This window comes from Drosophila yakuba, chromosome 3L, assembly GCF_016746365.2.
Source record: "Drosophila yakuba strain Tai18E2 chromosome 3L, Prin_Dyak_Tai18E2_2.1, whole genome shotgun sequence".
NCBI lineage: Eukaryota > Metazoa > Arthropoda > Insecta > Diptera > Drosophilidae > Drosophila > Drosophila yakuba.
Genome location: NC_052529.2, coordinates 207,598 through 220,229, shown reverse-complemented (window position 1 = coordinate 220,229; position 12,632 = coordinate 207,598). Strand labels below are relative to the sequence as shown.

At 49.6% G+C, this 12,632-nt stretch overlaps 1 protein-coding gene across 3 annotated transcripts; it reads left to right on the top strand.

Moving 5' to 3' along the window:
* Positions 1–72: 72 nt before the first annotated feature.
* Positions 73–11,748, top strand: LOC6532191 (PHD finger protein rhinoceros). Of its 3 annotated transcripts, XM_039373840.2 has the most exons (9): positions 73–209; positions 800–1,125; positions 1,198–1,751; positions 1,812–2,006; positions 2,093–2,309; positions 2,362–2,551; positions 2,612–3,228; positions 3,298–8,488; positions 8,582–11,748. In XM_039373840.2, exons 3-9 carry the CDS (start codon positions 1,300–1,302, stop codon positions 11,347–11,349), a joined length of 9,630 nt encoding a protein of 3,209 aa, XP_039229774.1. In that variant the 5' UTR covers positions 73–209; positions 800–1,125; positions 1,198–1,299; the 3' UTR covers positions 11,350–11,748. The 3 variants fall into 3 exon arrangements, with proteins under 3 accessions (XP_039229774.1, XP_002092965.2, XP_039229772.1); XM_002092929.4 differs by having other exon boundaries at positions 3,298–11,748; XM_039373838.2 differs by having other exon boundaries at positions 90–312; positions 3,298–11,748.
* The last annotated feature ends 884 nt before the right edge of the window (positions 11,749–12,632 follow it).

Here is a 12,632-nt window from a genome sequence, read left to right as displayed (position 1 = left end):
TGTTAAAACAAAATACAGCGCTGGGCTGAATGCAACCCTGCTTATACCCAAGCTGTGTATCGATAGCGACCACCGACTAAATGCACTCGATAGTTTAAATTTGCAACCGTTCATCATGGCGATCTGAGAAAAATAATTTTTGCTCAAAAATAAAATAAATAATCAAAAGAATTGTAATTCCTGCGAACGCAAATGCGATTTTGGGAAACGTGAGTTTAATACGGACGCTTCGCGAAATGCGAAAGCTGTGAGCGGTTTACGGCCAGTAACAAGTGCTTGGCGTGTGTGTCTGCGGCGGCAAAAAACCCAAATGTAAAATATATAACAAAATCCCAACTCCCCCAAGAATGGGCAGTGCGAAAGTGGCGCCCTGAGTGGGCGTGTCGTGTGTGGAAGCGTTAGGGACGCGCAAAGTGGCTGCCTAGGTGTACGGATAGCAATAACAAATAAGTTGTTATAATAAAAGTGTAAAAAAAGTGCAAAAACTATGATTGCTTCCGAGTAGTGAAATGGCGGAGGGGTATGCTGGGTGCCGAGTATAAGCTGGCGGATGCAACACGCACGCCACCTGCTTGCCTCCTGCTCGCACTTACGCGCACAGTAAGCGCGCCCTTAAACGAGCGTGCTGCGTGCGAGCAGGAGGGCGCCTGTGGGTGTTGCAACAGTCACCTATTGGCAGCTTGAGCATTTTTCTATATTTTTTGTGTATTTTCGGAATGCACAAAAAATGTGGACACTAACTGGGAACGCTCTTGATATAAGCGAATAACCAACAAACATCTGTCTTCTCTCCGGCTAGACTAGCAAATGCTCGTCGCGAATTCAAACCAGTGAGCCAAGCGCCAGGGAAAAACTTGCAAAAGTGTGTGCATAAACAACGAACAATAACAAAAGGCAGCAAGCGGAAGGTGGCAGTGGAAGTGGACTAACTCGCCCGTGGAGAAGTGCGGAGCACACAGGACTGCAAAGTGGCGTCGCTACTGGATATTAGGGCTGGGGCAGCAGCGGCGTCCATGTCCACGGGGCACAAAGGGTGGACCACCAAGAATCACGACCGCACCACAACCAGGAGAGCGCAACAGCAGCAGCCGGTGTGGTGTCGCCAACTGTGGCCTTAAGCATGTAGTAAGTAAATTTGGTTAATAGACACATCTCCTCAAATACATACTGAGATTGTTTTTGCCTACTTACTTCTAGGTCTTGCAGCAAAGAACCCGTTCTCTAACAAGCACAAGACACAAGGGAAAAGGTACCAATCGAAGCAAAAACACACAAATATCAAATCAACACCAATGAAAAATGTCACAAAGAGGTAAGCGCGGTAATCAGCATCATCACCAGTCGCACCATCCGCCGCCGCAACAGCATCAGCGCAAGGATGTTGAGCCGCAGCCGCCGCCCACCAAGCGGCGCAAAGGTAGGCCACCTAACGGAGCCACTACGGCAGCAGTAGCTGAAGTGTCTGGAACGGGTCCAGCCGCAGGATCAGAGCGTGTGCCAGTTCTGCCTCTGTGCAAAAGCAAACATGGAGAGCCAGAGACGGAAGCGGGGGGAGGAGGACAAGGAAGAGCTGCGGCAGGAGCTACCAGCACCAGCAAATCCAAGTCAACGAAACTGGCCAAGTCGGCGAGCAAGTGCAAGTCGCAGGGGGCGAGTTCTAGTAGCTCCTGGCAGGCGCGGTCTGTGGCGGACATCAAGATGTCGAGCATCTACAATCGAAGCTCAACGGAAGCCCCAGCTGAACTTTACCGGTATGAATAGACCGACAAATCAAGGAGAACGATTCCATAATATTCATATTTTAATTGCAGCAAGGATCTCATTAGCGCAATGAAATTGCCAGACTCTGAGCCGTTGGCCAACTACGAGTATTTAATAGTAACGGACCCATGGAAGCAGGAATGGGAAAAGGGTGTGCAAGTGCCCGTTAACCCAGACTCCCTTCCTGAGCCATGCGTCTATGTTCTGCCCGAGCCAGTTGTGTCTCCAGCGCACGACTTTAAGCTGTAAGTTATTACAAAGCTAATTTGTATTTCGTACTCGTGAATTTGTGTACTGACCCTATACTCTTCCTTACGATCCCCGTTTACAGCCCGAAAAATCGCTATCTGCGCATTACCAAAGACGAGCACTACTCGCCGGATCTGCATTACCTGACGAATGTTGTTGCCTTGGCGGAGAACACATGTGCCTATGACATAGATCCTATTGATGAGGCCTGGCTGCGCCTCTACAACAGCGATCGTGCCCAATGCGGTGCTTTTCCCATAAACGCGACGCAGTTCGAGCGCGTCATTGAGGAGCTAGAGGTAAGCTCGCTAAGCACCTTGTTGTACCAATATATTGATTTTTGTGTTATAGGTTCGTTGCTGGGAACAGATTCAGGTCATACTTAAACAGGAAGAAGGCTTGGGTATCGAATTCGATGAGAATGTCATCTGCGATGTTTGCCGATCGCCCGACTCCGAGGAGGCGAACGAAATGGTATTCTGTGATAATTGCAATATCTGCGTGCACCAGGCTTGTTATGGCATTACGGCAATTCCGTCAGGTAAGCAGCACTTGGTAGTGTAGAAATGTCAGTGTATGCTCATGCGAACTTTACTTTTAGGACAATGGCTATGCCGCACTTGTTCGATGGGAATCAAGCCGGACTGTGTCCTCTGTCCAAACAAGGGCGGCGCCATGAAATCCAACAAATCGGGTAAGCACTGGGCACACGTCTCTTGCGCTCTGTGGATACCCGAGGTCAGCATTGGGTGTGTGGATCGCATGGAACCCATCACGAAAATCTCAAGCATTCCTCAGTCGCGCTGGTCCCTGATCTGTGTACTCTGCCGAAAGCGCGTTGGCAGCTGCATCCAGTGCTCAGTAAAGCCCTGTAAGACAGCCTACCATGTGACTTGCGCGTTTCAGCATGGCTTGGAAATGCGCGCAATCATAGAGGAAGGCAATGCTGAGGACGGCGTGAAGTTGCGCTCCTATTGCCAGAAACACAGTATGAGCAAGGGTAAGAAGGAAAATGCTGGAAGTCATGGGGGAGGCAGTGCCTCAGTCGCAAGCGCAATGCAAAAAGCGAACAGATACGGCAGTGGGGCTGGCGGAGGAGCCGACGATGGCAACAACGCGTGTGGGACAACTGGAGAGGATCCACGCAGGCGGAAAAATCACCGTAAAACCGAACTGACCTCCGAGGAACGTAACCAAGCCAGAGCTCAGCGTCTTCAGGTTAGTAGTTTCTTTTCCGTTGTGGTTTCTGCATGCATTCGGTGCTAACTTTTTCCCGTTGACTTTCAGGAGGTGGAAGCTGAGTTCGATAAGCATGTTAACTTTAATGACATCAGTTGCCATCTATTTGATGTCGACGACGATGCTATTGTTGCCATTTACAATTATTGGAAGCTCAAGCGAAAGTCTCGACACAATCGCGAGCTTATCCCGCCCAAGTCCGAAGATGTGGAGATGATAGCCCGCAAGCAGGAGCAGCAGGACATGGAAAATCATAAGTTGGTGGTGCATTTGCGACAGGATTTGGAGCGAGTTCGTAATCTCTGCTATATGGTTAGTCGAAGAGAAAAGCTCTCGCGCTCTCTCTTTAAGCTACGTGAGCAGGTCTTCTACAAGCAGCTTGGAGTTCTGGATGAGATGCGCTTGGAGAAGCAGCAGACCAAACCAGAGCAGCAACAACCTGTAATGGATCTAAACGCTGTAATCTACGCCAACGACGGACCTACTTTGTACGACCGTTTCTACAGCTCTGTGGGTGGACAAACTGTGCCGGCGCAGTACCAGGATTTGAAGTACATCCTTGAACAGCTTATGGGTAAGCTGCAGAGTGGTAAACAGGGCCGTGGCCGTGCCTCTCAGTCTCCCAACAAACGCAAGCAGCCTGCAAAAGCTTCACCAATCAAGAAGCTCAATAATGGGACTCTTAGTTCGCGCACATCCTCGCCTGAGAAGACTGCGGCAGGGAGTAAGGTGGGAACGACTCCAGCCAAGGTACGGTCGCCGCCAGGGAAGCATCCTACAGGGAGGCGTGCCTCAAAGAGCGGCGCGGCGGCGGCGACGTCGACCCACAACAAAAATCAATTCCACTCAAATATCCGCAGTAGCACGACCTCCCATTCGTCAAGCGGCTCTTTATCATCAGGTAATTCCAGCTCGGCGAATGGTTCCAGTAGCTCCGATAGTTCCTCAGGAAGTGATTCCGGCAGTGAAAGTGGTAGCTCTAGCGCGGGTAGCGGAGTCTCCAAGCGAAAGTCTTCCTCAGGAAGTCCACTTAAAAAACAAAGTTACGCTCGCTCCGTTGAGCAGCGGCAAAAACAGCGACTGCGACGTCAAAGTGAAGCAGTTGCGGGTGCGTCTGCAGCGTATCCGGATTCCAGGTCTGCAAGCAGCTCCAGCGACGATGAAGACGAGCGATGTAAAAACCGTCAGGAACCAGAACGCGGTGCGAGACGTGGGTCAATCCAAAGCAAATCAGTACCTAACAGGAGTCAGGCAAATAGGTCGAAACCAACCACGGATGCAGGCGTTGGAGAAGGAGCTGGTGCCTCAGCAAGAAGAAAATTGTCTACGACAACACGAGGACTTGCCCAAATGGACAAAGATGCCGAGGAGAGCGTATCGAGCGACGAAAGTGAAGAGTTGTTGCCTCTAAGAGGCGAACGACAGCGCGAGAGCACAACGACTTCCGGACTGGCCGCGACTGGTTCGAGCATTAGTAGAAATTTGGGACAGCATATCTACTCCGATTCCGAGAGCAGTTCATCTGCCCAAGAAAAAGACCAGGAAGAGCAGGCAACCGTGGAAAGCAATGTAAGCGACTCACAAAACCAACAGACTATTAGAACAAAGGCAGCTATGAAAGAGTTTGTGCCAGGGACAGCATCCACAACACCCTCTACATCCCAAGCAGCGTCCTCAGCTAGTAAAGCGAAGAATACGCGGGAAGGAAAGGAAGGAGCTACGAGTATCGGCAACAGCACAAAAACCAAACCGAACTCGAATGCCAAGATGTATCCGGCAGATCTCTTGGTGGTGCCTCAGCGCCAGGCAGCCAAGAAGGCTTCTGAAAACATGCGATCCACAAATCTCGCTACGACGCTACAGCCAGATGTGTCCGACAGAGTCAAAGATTCGGAAATAAATTCGATTTCAGTCACTGCAAAGAGTAAGCTCAAGGACCCAAGCTCTCGTGTTTCAAATGAAACGGATAAATCAATCCTTGAAAAAGTACGACCGAAAGAAAACTTACAGAAGACTGTTGGAAAAACTTCTGAAAGCGCACCTGCTGAACGTGGAAAGCGCGGAAGGCCACCAAAGGTACCAAAGGATGTACGTCCGGCATCTATTACGGAAAACGACAAGCCTGCTCTCCCAACTCTTACGCAAACCAAGCCCCCACCTGTCGTCGCAACCCCAGCCTCAGCCAAATCGAACTTTGCAGTCTCGTTGGTTCCCCAACGACAAGCGGCTAAGAAGGCAGCGGAACAATTGAAGAGTAGCAAACCTGTTCAAGAATCTTTCTCAACGGGGAACGACATCTCGGACAAAGAACCAGTGACGTCAGCAACGGGATCCGGATCATCTGCGCCAGTTTCCACCACGCCAATTAAGCCGACCAGACGGACCTCAATTAAAGAAACCCCAACTACTCCAAAGGAACCCTTAAGTAGCAGAAGGAAATCAAAAGAAGATATGGGGGTGACACCTATAAAAACTACTCCTACGGTCAAACGCCGCGTAGTTGTCCCCAATCTTTCAAGTTCTAGTTCTGGCGACAGTGAAAGTTCCAGCTCCTCTAGCAGCTCGGGGAGTAGTTCCAGCAGTGGCGGCAGTGACTCGGACAGCGAGTCTCAGGCCAGCAATTCGGAAAAACCATCTAATCGAGAGCCTGCAGAAGCTCCTGCGAAAGTGCCATCTGATTCCTCTCTTGTGCCAAAACGTTCACCTCGCAAGTCCATGGATAAGCCTTCAGCATTGACTGTTGCGCCAGTACCGGTCAGCACAGTACCTATACCATCTACTCGGTCTCGTCAGAACTCTACAACAAAATCGCCAAAGGCAGCACTGCAGAAGACAGTGGTGTCCGTTGAGGATGACGTCAAGAGTACGCCGAAATCACATCGTACTCAAGGCTCATCGGACGAATGTGTAAAGCAGGTCCAGTTGGAACAGGCCACCAAAAGAGCGACTCGTGGCTCCAAGTCGCGACCGCCCTCGCCCACGGCTAAATCGTCTCCAGAAAAGACAGTATCCAAATGTAAATCTCGAGCTGAAGAATCTCCTAAGAAGGTGGCAAATTTAGAACAAGAAATAAGCCAGAGGAAGGTAGCCAGCGGAAAAGCGACTAGTTCGTTGGACAAGCTGTTGAATAAGAAACAGCAGCAATTGAACCATGCTGCACAAGCTACACCACCACCAATGTCACCAACTCCACCTGCTCCTACGACACCTATCGTGAAAGATCAAAGCGATCATAAACCCGAAGAGGTGTCCATCCAACAGACAAACCTGGGAACAGATGCACAACCCGAACCCGATCTGGAACCAGAGTCTGCTGCAGAAGCTGGCGAACTACCCATGGATATTGATGAGGAGCTTACCACTGCTCCAACGCGAACCCAACTATCTGCGAGCGCGAGTAAACTGGCAGACATTATCGATGATGAACGTCCACCGGCCGCTCCGCTTCCCGCCTCGCCCACTCCTACACCTACCTCCAATGACGAGTTGTCTGACGCTGGAAGTGATCTCAGCGAACGACGGCGGATACGCTGGCGTTCCAGACGAAGGCGAAGGAGACGCAGTCACGAGCCAGACGAGGAACACACGCATCACACCCAACATCTCCTCAACGAGATGGAAATGGCAAGAGAGCTGGAAGAGGAGCGTAAAAACGAGCTGCTTGCAAATGCGAGTAAGTACTCGGCGTCTACATCCTCTCCAGCAGTCACTGTTATTCCGCCCGATCCGCCGGAAATTATCGAACTGGACTCGAACTCTGCAGAGCAGCAACAGCAGCAGCTTCATGACCAATCCCTGCCCCCTCCGCTTGTTGTGCAATCCCCTGCGCCCGAGGTTGTACCTTCAGTTATGCAGCTGCCTTCGCAACGGCCCCTAATCGAGCAACTGCCTGTCGAGCACTTACCCATTGTTGAGACAATACTTGAGATGGAGGACAGTAAATTCGCTAACAACTTCGCGTCGAACCTAGCCAGTGTGTTAAATCCTCCCAATCAGATGAGTCTAATCGGGTCTAGTATAGACAGCGGTAAGCAAATAAGTGAGGAGGATAGCATCCAAGCAACCCGAAATCTCTTGGAAAAACTGCGCAAGACGAAGCGCAAGGCACAGGATGACTGCAGTAGCAAGGAGGCAGTCGATCTATTACCTCCAACTCCAGCCATCCCATCGGTTTTTCCTTTTCACAATGCTGCGGATCCAGAGGATATCATTCATGCCCAAAAAGAACAGCAGCAACAACATCAACAGCAACAACAGCTGCAATCATCACAAGCGTGTATTTATGGAAACTCATCTGGACCTAACTCTGTTGCATCATTGACTATCAAGGATTCACCTATGACAGCCAACAGTGGAAGCTATGCAAACAGTCTCACCAGCACTCCAAATGCTACACCCACCAACGCAACAATGAACAATCTTGGATATCAAGTGAACTTTCCGAACTCTCAGCAACCCCCAACGTTAGGTCTCTTCCTTGATAAATCACCACACCAAAAAGGGGCTTGTCCCCTATCCAGCAATGGTGGAGCTAATGTAGGGCAACCTGGACCCACTCCTGACTTTGTAGACTTGGCAGCGGCAGCGGTGAAGAACACTCTTGGAAGCTTTCGTGGAGCGGCAACCGTGCCCACACAGTCCGGAACGGGAGCCAATACGAAGATCACCGACTACGATGAGAGCACACGAATGCAGTCGCCGTTCGGAAGAATGCCTTGGAATGAAAGCGATCTCATCGCTGAGAGAAGAAGTAGCTCGCCTAGTTCAGTGTCCGAATCAAATGATCCTCCTCCGCCACCTACAGTCGTTGCAGCGACAGCAACAACGGCTCGAACTCTCGCTCAGCTTGAGAGCTGTAAAAACTTTTTCAACAGCTATCCAAGCGGTAATGCCGGGCCTGGCACTGCAGCAAACGCTACAGCGCCCTTTAACCATCCTCCAATTGTGAACGGTATTGATTCCATACCAATGTTCAACAATACCAATACGATGCAGCATCAACCGACAACGCCAACTCATCAACAGCAACAGCAGAGAACTCCAAACAGTCAGTACAACGGAACTATCTACCCCCAACTAGCGGGTATTATGCATCCACAGTCAACGCCTACAGAACCGCCTGCGAGCTTATATGGCAATGGCGGAGTCGGAGTTGTTGGCGCTGTGCAGTCCACTACACTACCTCCACCGCCTCAGGCCAACCAGTACTCCGGAACACCATATTCCGCGGCTAGTTTGGGTATGCTTTCTGTACAACAACCTGCGCTTTCAACAGTTCCCGTTCAGACGACAACAACGCCTAATCATCCGTTTTCTTTGACTTCGCCGATAGATGGAAAAATGTCGACATATCCGGCTCAGCTTCTAAGCAGCTGCGCAGAAGCAGCCGTTGCGTCGATGATGCCACCAACCCCACCGGTTCCAGTTACAGCCAAAGACTCGCCAAGCAAGAGAACGACCGTCAGCGGTAGTAACTTATCTAAAAAACAGACGCACAAATCGCCACAGCTTCCGCAAGGAAAATCGCCAGGAAAGTCGCCCAGACAGCCTCTGCAGCCACCAACGCCTCCTGCACCAGTTCCCGTGGTGGCATTGCCGCCGACAAAATACGACCCCCAGACGCACACATTACAGGGCAAGCCGCGCCAACGTGCTCCGCGCGGAAGCGGCGGCTCTGGAGCATCAGGCAGAGGCAGGGGACGTGGAAGGGGTAGAGGACGTGGAGGAGGATCTACTGGTGGTATGGCTATGGTACTGCCACCGCCGATGTCAGATTACGGGAGCAATACTCATATAGTCAACAACTTGGTCGGTACTCCCTTTGAGTTCAACAATGAGTTTGATGACATGGCAGGACCAGGTGTGGAGAATCTGCAATCGCTAAGGGATCGGCGAAGAAGTTTTGAGCTTCGAACCCCACGAGGTCAAAACAAGCCATCCACTACGCCAACAACTGCAACAACCACAAATCCTCTTCTCCATCCAGTACTGCCAGGACCTGTGGACATGAGAACGTACAATCTTGGATTCGAGGCACCCCACAGTACAGCCTCTCAAGAGGCCTACCAGAATAATCTTCTGGGTGCGTTTGACTCGGGGACCGCTGATCAGACGCTCAGCGAGTTCAACGAGGAGGACGAACGTCAGTTCCAGTCGGCACTGCGAGCTACTGGCACTGGGACCTCGCCCAGCAAGCAGCATTCAACATCCACGACACTTGTTGCACATCCAGCTGCTCCCAACCCGCCACCTGCAGCAAATCTTCTTTTGCATTGTACAGAAGCGAATCAAATGGCACCCAATGTGGCTGCCACAGGTGCTGCAACGCATTTGGTCGAGGGCTCACTGGTTGAAGCTTCTCTAGAGGCCACTTCAGAGGAGGTATCCATTGACTCAGACAGCACGATACCACACTCCAAGACCTCGATTTCAGATGCGCGAACTCAGATTAAACTTAAGATCAAGAGTCCGCTGGCCTATCCGGAACACTATAATGCCATGACAAACAGCAGCAGTCTGACTCTCACCAGCACTCTGGTGCAGTCGTCTAATGTAGTGCAAACCACCGTGTCCACATCAACGGTAGTTAGTGCGTCATCAGCCGTTAGCGGCAACTCGCGCCGCATGCGAAAGAAGGAACTTCTTAGTCTTTATGTGGTACAGAAAGATAACCACAACGACGATAGCTCATGCGGACTGCCCGCCGCATCCGACAGCTTGCCCCTCGAAAATCTGCGGAAGTCAGAGGAAGAAGACGAACTTTCAGGCGGTAACGGTACGAAAAGATTCAAGAAGAACTCTAGCAGCAGGGAATTGCGTGCGCTTGATGCGAACTTAGCGCTTGTGGAGGAACAGTTGCTTTCGAGCGGTGCGGGAGCGTGTGCAGGAGCATCCTCGGGTGACGGCAGACGGCGTAGCGCTTGCAGCTCAGGTAGCAATAACGACAACAACGGGAAGACAGGAGCAGCTAGTAGTGCAGGTAAGCGGCGAGGACGCAGTAAGACTCTCGAAAGCAGTGAGGATGACCACCAGGCCCCCAAGCTGAAGATCAAAATAAGGGGTTTGGCGGCCAACGAGACACCTTCAGGGGTTTCAAGCGTCGACGAGGGCCAAAACTACAGTTATGAGATGACCCGAAGGGCTTGTCCACCAAAGAAGCGTTTGACAAGCAATTATAGCACTCTTACACTAGAGGAGATCAAGAGGGACTCGATGAACTACCGCAAAAAGGTCATGCAGGACTTTGTCAAGGGCGAGGACAGCAACAAGAGAGGAGTAGTTGTCCAAGATGGCGAGTCGCTCATAATGCCCCAGCCTCCCACAAAACGACCTAAGTCTTCCAAACCCAAAAAGGAGAAGAAGGAGAAGAAACGCCAAAAACAGCAACAGCTTATCTTAAGCAGCAGCACAACAACGATGACCACTACGTTAATTGAGAACACGGCCAGTGCGTCGCCAGGAGATAAGCCTAAGCTGATCCTCCGTTTTGGCAAACGAAAGGCGGAGACCACGACAAAGACTGTTAGTCTGGAGCAGCCGCCTGCCTTGGAGGCTCCAGCACCCCTGCGCTTTAAAATAGCCAGGAACTCATCTGGCGGTGGCTACATAATTGGCACGAAGGCGGACAAAAAGGATGAGCCTACGACCGACAACACGTCTCCGATAACGGAGCTCCCACTTATATCACCCCTCAGAGAGGCGTCACCACAAGGCAGGCTGCTAAACAGCTTTACACCTCACTCCCAGAATGCTAATACGTCGCCAGCCCTGCTTGGCAAGGACACGGGCACACCATCCCCGCCCTGCTTGGTGATAGACTCCAGCAAAAGTGCAGACGTGCACGACTCCACATCCCTGCCCGAGAGCGGTGTGGCTGCGATGGGCGTGCAGTCGTCCCTTGTGGGTGCCACCACCCCTTTGTGCGTGAACGTGGGAAACTACGAGAATAGCAACAACTCATTGCCCTCAGCCAGTGGCACCGGATCGGCTTCCAGTAACTCCTGCAATAGCAACTCGAACAACAACAACGGCAGTGGAGGAGGACGCGCCAGCGGGGAAGGCGGTTTACTTCCATTGAAAAAAGACTGTGAAGTTAGATGATAATCGGAGAACGCGAGAACGTCGCATGTAAGCGTATCCTGTAACTTCGTTTATTCAAGCTTTCGATAATCCCCTCCCTTTGTGATTTGATTCCTTGCCCTCGCCCCTATTAGAGTGTTAGCTTTTGTAGTAAATGAGCGAACTGCAGGTCCTTAATCGAACTTTAAATTGTACAGTTAGTTTGTAAGCCCCTTAACCATTCTTCTATCTGTCTGTAACTGGTTTGTTGTAATCGCATCAGCGTAAAGAAGATATTATCTCTACACACCTATAAAATATTAATATGCATATAGCACATTATGCGATAAACAAAAAATATAAATTGTACATTTTTAGAAGCAGATTGTACATTTAAGGCTTTGTAAAATACTGTATTAAAGATATAAAAGAAACAAAAAAGCAGACACAGTCGTCTAGCCTAAAAAAATCCAAAAATGCTCTCGGTTTAGGTTTATAAAGTTTCCATTCACCTAGAAATCCTTCCACGCCTCCTACTCACTAAACATGATTGATAAACCCAAGCATATATTATAAACACTATTTATTAATAATTATTTAATAAAATGTGTAAAATAATCGTAAAATATTAGCAAAAAGTGTTAAATGCGTGCAAAAAGTAACAACAATTTCAACAATTGTAGCTATAGTCATTAATTGTAGTTCTTAGCGAAAATCAAAGTCGGTTGACCCTGACCGCAATCTAAGTGCATATAATAGTCCCTGTTCCCAAACATGTACGTAGAGAGAGAAACAAAAATTTAACAACAAAATTCCCTATCATTTTCGAAAGGGAATTCTTTGTATTTTAGCGTGTAAGAATGCAACGTATCGAAAAACTCCAGAGGAAAGATAATGTTTGTTTTGCGTTATATGGTGTTAAAGCAATAGTAACGTAGGCAAAAGTACACTGGTTTTCTATAAGCAAAGGTGCCTGCAGCCTTAAGCCAAGTCACATACACAAAACATGCCGAAGGAAGAAGCCATCTAAAACAGTACCATTTGGTAGGTGTGATTGCATTCCAGATTCCGATTGCGGAACAATACACAACGCCCCGGTCCACCTAGACTTTCTGTTGCTCTTTTGTCGCCAATAGTTCAAGAAGTTACTTCCCATTTAGTTTTCAATTATCGTCGGGCCTATCTCGATTAAAGGGGCAAAACAAAATTTAAAAAAAAATCAGTTAAGGAACCAAGGCAACAAATATTTATTCTAAAGTAAAAACCCGCGAAAAGGCAAAAATAGAGAATAACTAATATAATTGTGTAAAGAACCAAGCAAGAAA